The sequence below is a fragment of the Chrysochloris asiatica genome, unplaced genomic scaffold (genome assembly GCF_000296735.1).
Source record: "Chrysochloris asiatica unplaced genomic scaffold, ChrAsi1.0 scaffold00001, whole genome shotgun sequence".
In the NCBI taxonomy this organism is placed as follows: domain Eukaryota; kingdom Metazoa; phylum Chordata; class Mammalia; order Afrosoricida; family Chrysochloridae; genus Chrysochloris; species Chrysochloris asiatica.
Window position 1 is genome coordinate 29,782,728 of NW_006408519.1, and position 1,965 is coordinate 29,784,692.

The 1,965-nt window shown below is 42.6% G+C and overlaps 1 protein-coding gene across 1 annotated transcript in view; it reads right to left on the bottom strand.

Annotated features, from left to right (window-relative positions):
- Window positions 1-304: 304 nt before the first annotated feature.
- Window positions 305-1,965, bottom strand: part of LOC102816766 (chromosome unknown open reading frame, human C8orf76) — a 22,409-nt gene continuing 20,748 nt past the window's right edge. The window contains exon 6 of the mRNA XM_006830686.1: window positions 305-502. Coding sequence (XP_006830749.1) covers window positions 305-502 — 198 coding nt within the window. The remainder of the gene's footprint in view (window positions 503-1,965) is intronic.

Here is a 1,965-nt window from a genome sequence, read left to right on the forward strand (position 1 = left end):
AGTGACTGGTGGGTCTGAACCACCAACCTTTGGGTTAGCAGTCCAGTGCTTATCCTATAGCACCATACATAGTAGATATTAAGAAGGTCTAAGCTACAGTAATTAAATAGCAAAAGTGTAATAAAAAGAACACAAAAAACTGAGAAACTGAATGCAGTAAAAATAATCCGGAGAAGTCATTTTTATAAAAACATAAACAAAGACTTTTAATTGAGTACATTTCACCATTAGCAGAGACTCCTGTCTGGCATGAACATGCGCAGTTCATACAATGGAAGATGTCTTCTGTGGTTTGAATGGGCCACTAGGCCAAGATTTCTATCTCTTCATGGAACTGATTCTCGGCGGAACAGAAATGGTCTTTGATCTTTCGGAACCATTTGTCTTCAAATTCTTTCGAAGATGCAATCACCAAGGCCGTCAAGGCTGCAGCGCCTACACACTTCACCTCCGTATGAACTTCATCTCTTATTTTTTCTGGAACAATATCTTCCCCCATAACCTGCAGCAGGGAAAAAAAGTCTCAAAAGATGCTGCAGCAGACATGGGACGCTTTTATGCAAAAGCAGAAAACACATTGGCAGCCCGAGGACATGTCCAACATACTGAAGAGATTTGTGTTCTTAAGTAGGATCCAAGGAGCACGTTATGTAATAGCCCACACTTCTAGCCACACCCTCTTCTAAGCGTAAGGGTTCCAGCAATATACCATTCAGCTTCTCTTATCCAAGAACACATTCTGTGGCAAGAATACAAATGCACATGATCCTCCCTTCTTGTAGAACTGGCTGAGAAGGATGGGCCATGCTTGGTAGGACACACTTGCCACCTGTGTGGGGCAGTCTGTCTCCTGGAAGTTTTCTGAAGACATCAAAGACAACAAACAATCAAGTAACACCTCTGGGCTCACCCTTTCCTGATCTGGAAGGAACTACAACATGTCTCTCTTGTTAAGTATCTTTAAGTCAGTTCCAATTCATAATGACCCTGTATGGGGCTTCCAACAAGTAGCTAGTGGGTTTGAAACGCCAACATTGTGGTTAGGAGTCTAGTGCTTATCCTACAGTGCCACACCAGGACTCCCAACCTCTCTATGGTGGTAGCTGAGGTGGCTGTGTGCCCATTTGAACCCACAAGATTGGCAGTTCAAATTCACCAATCGCTTCTTGGAAACCCTATACAGGGTCGCTGTGAGTTGGAACTGACTCAACGGTACTTAACAACAAGCGACTCTGTACAGGATTTCAGAGGCTGTAATTCTTTATGGGAGCAGAAAGCATCATGTTACTATATCAGTCTCAGGGACTTGAGGAGTGCTGCCCCAATGAAAGCACAACACAGCCCCCTACTGGTCAGAATGAGGCCCAGCAAACACAGGCTCACGTCTTCAGAATCATATAAGCTAGATTCTATCTTTAAGAAAACATCCATAAAGTCAAATTGTAGAATACTGGTAACTGCTCCCTGCCCTCAAGTGGTCAGTTCCATCTCTGATGAGGATGGTGAACTAAAATGAAGTTCCAAAATATTCCACACCATTTGGTATGGATGGTTATGTAGCCATTTGGCAGAGATGTTGTGCAGGGGAATTTCAGTCACCTGGATCTGGACTAGATGATGTTCAAGGGTCCTAAAAACCTGAGAGTCAACTCACATTCTAATGTCGTAAAGCACAAAGGACGGTTTCCATTGGCTTTTAAGTCTCCAAAGACTACTTGTTTGAGGCAAAAGCAGAGGAGGTACACAGCTGAGTAAGACAACAGCTGATATTTGTTAAAAGCATGTTCTTTCCTCAGTTTAAGGCACTTTTTCTGCATTGTAACACCTCCGAAATAGTATGTAGCTCACAGCTACAGGCACGCCACAGGGGAATTGGGAGCTCTGGTTCTTTCAGAAAGCAATGCTTGTGAAGTGCAGTATTTTAAAATCTGGAATCTGACAAAAAAAAAAAAAAAAAAAAAAAAA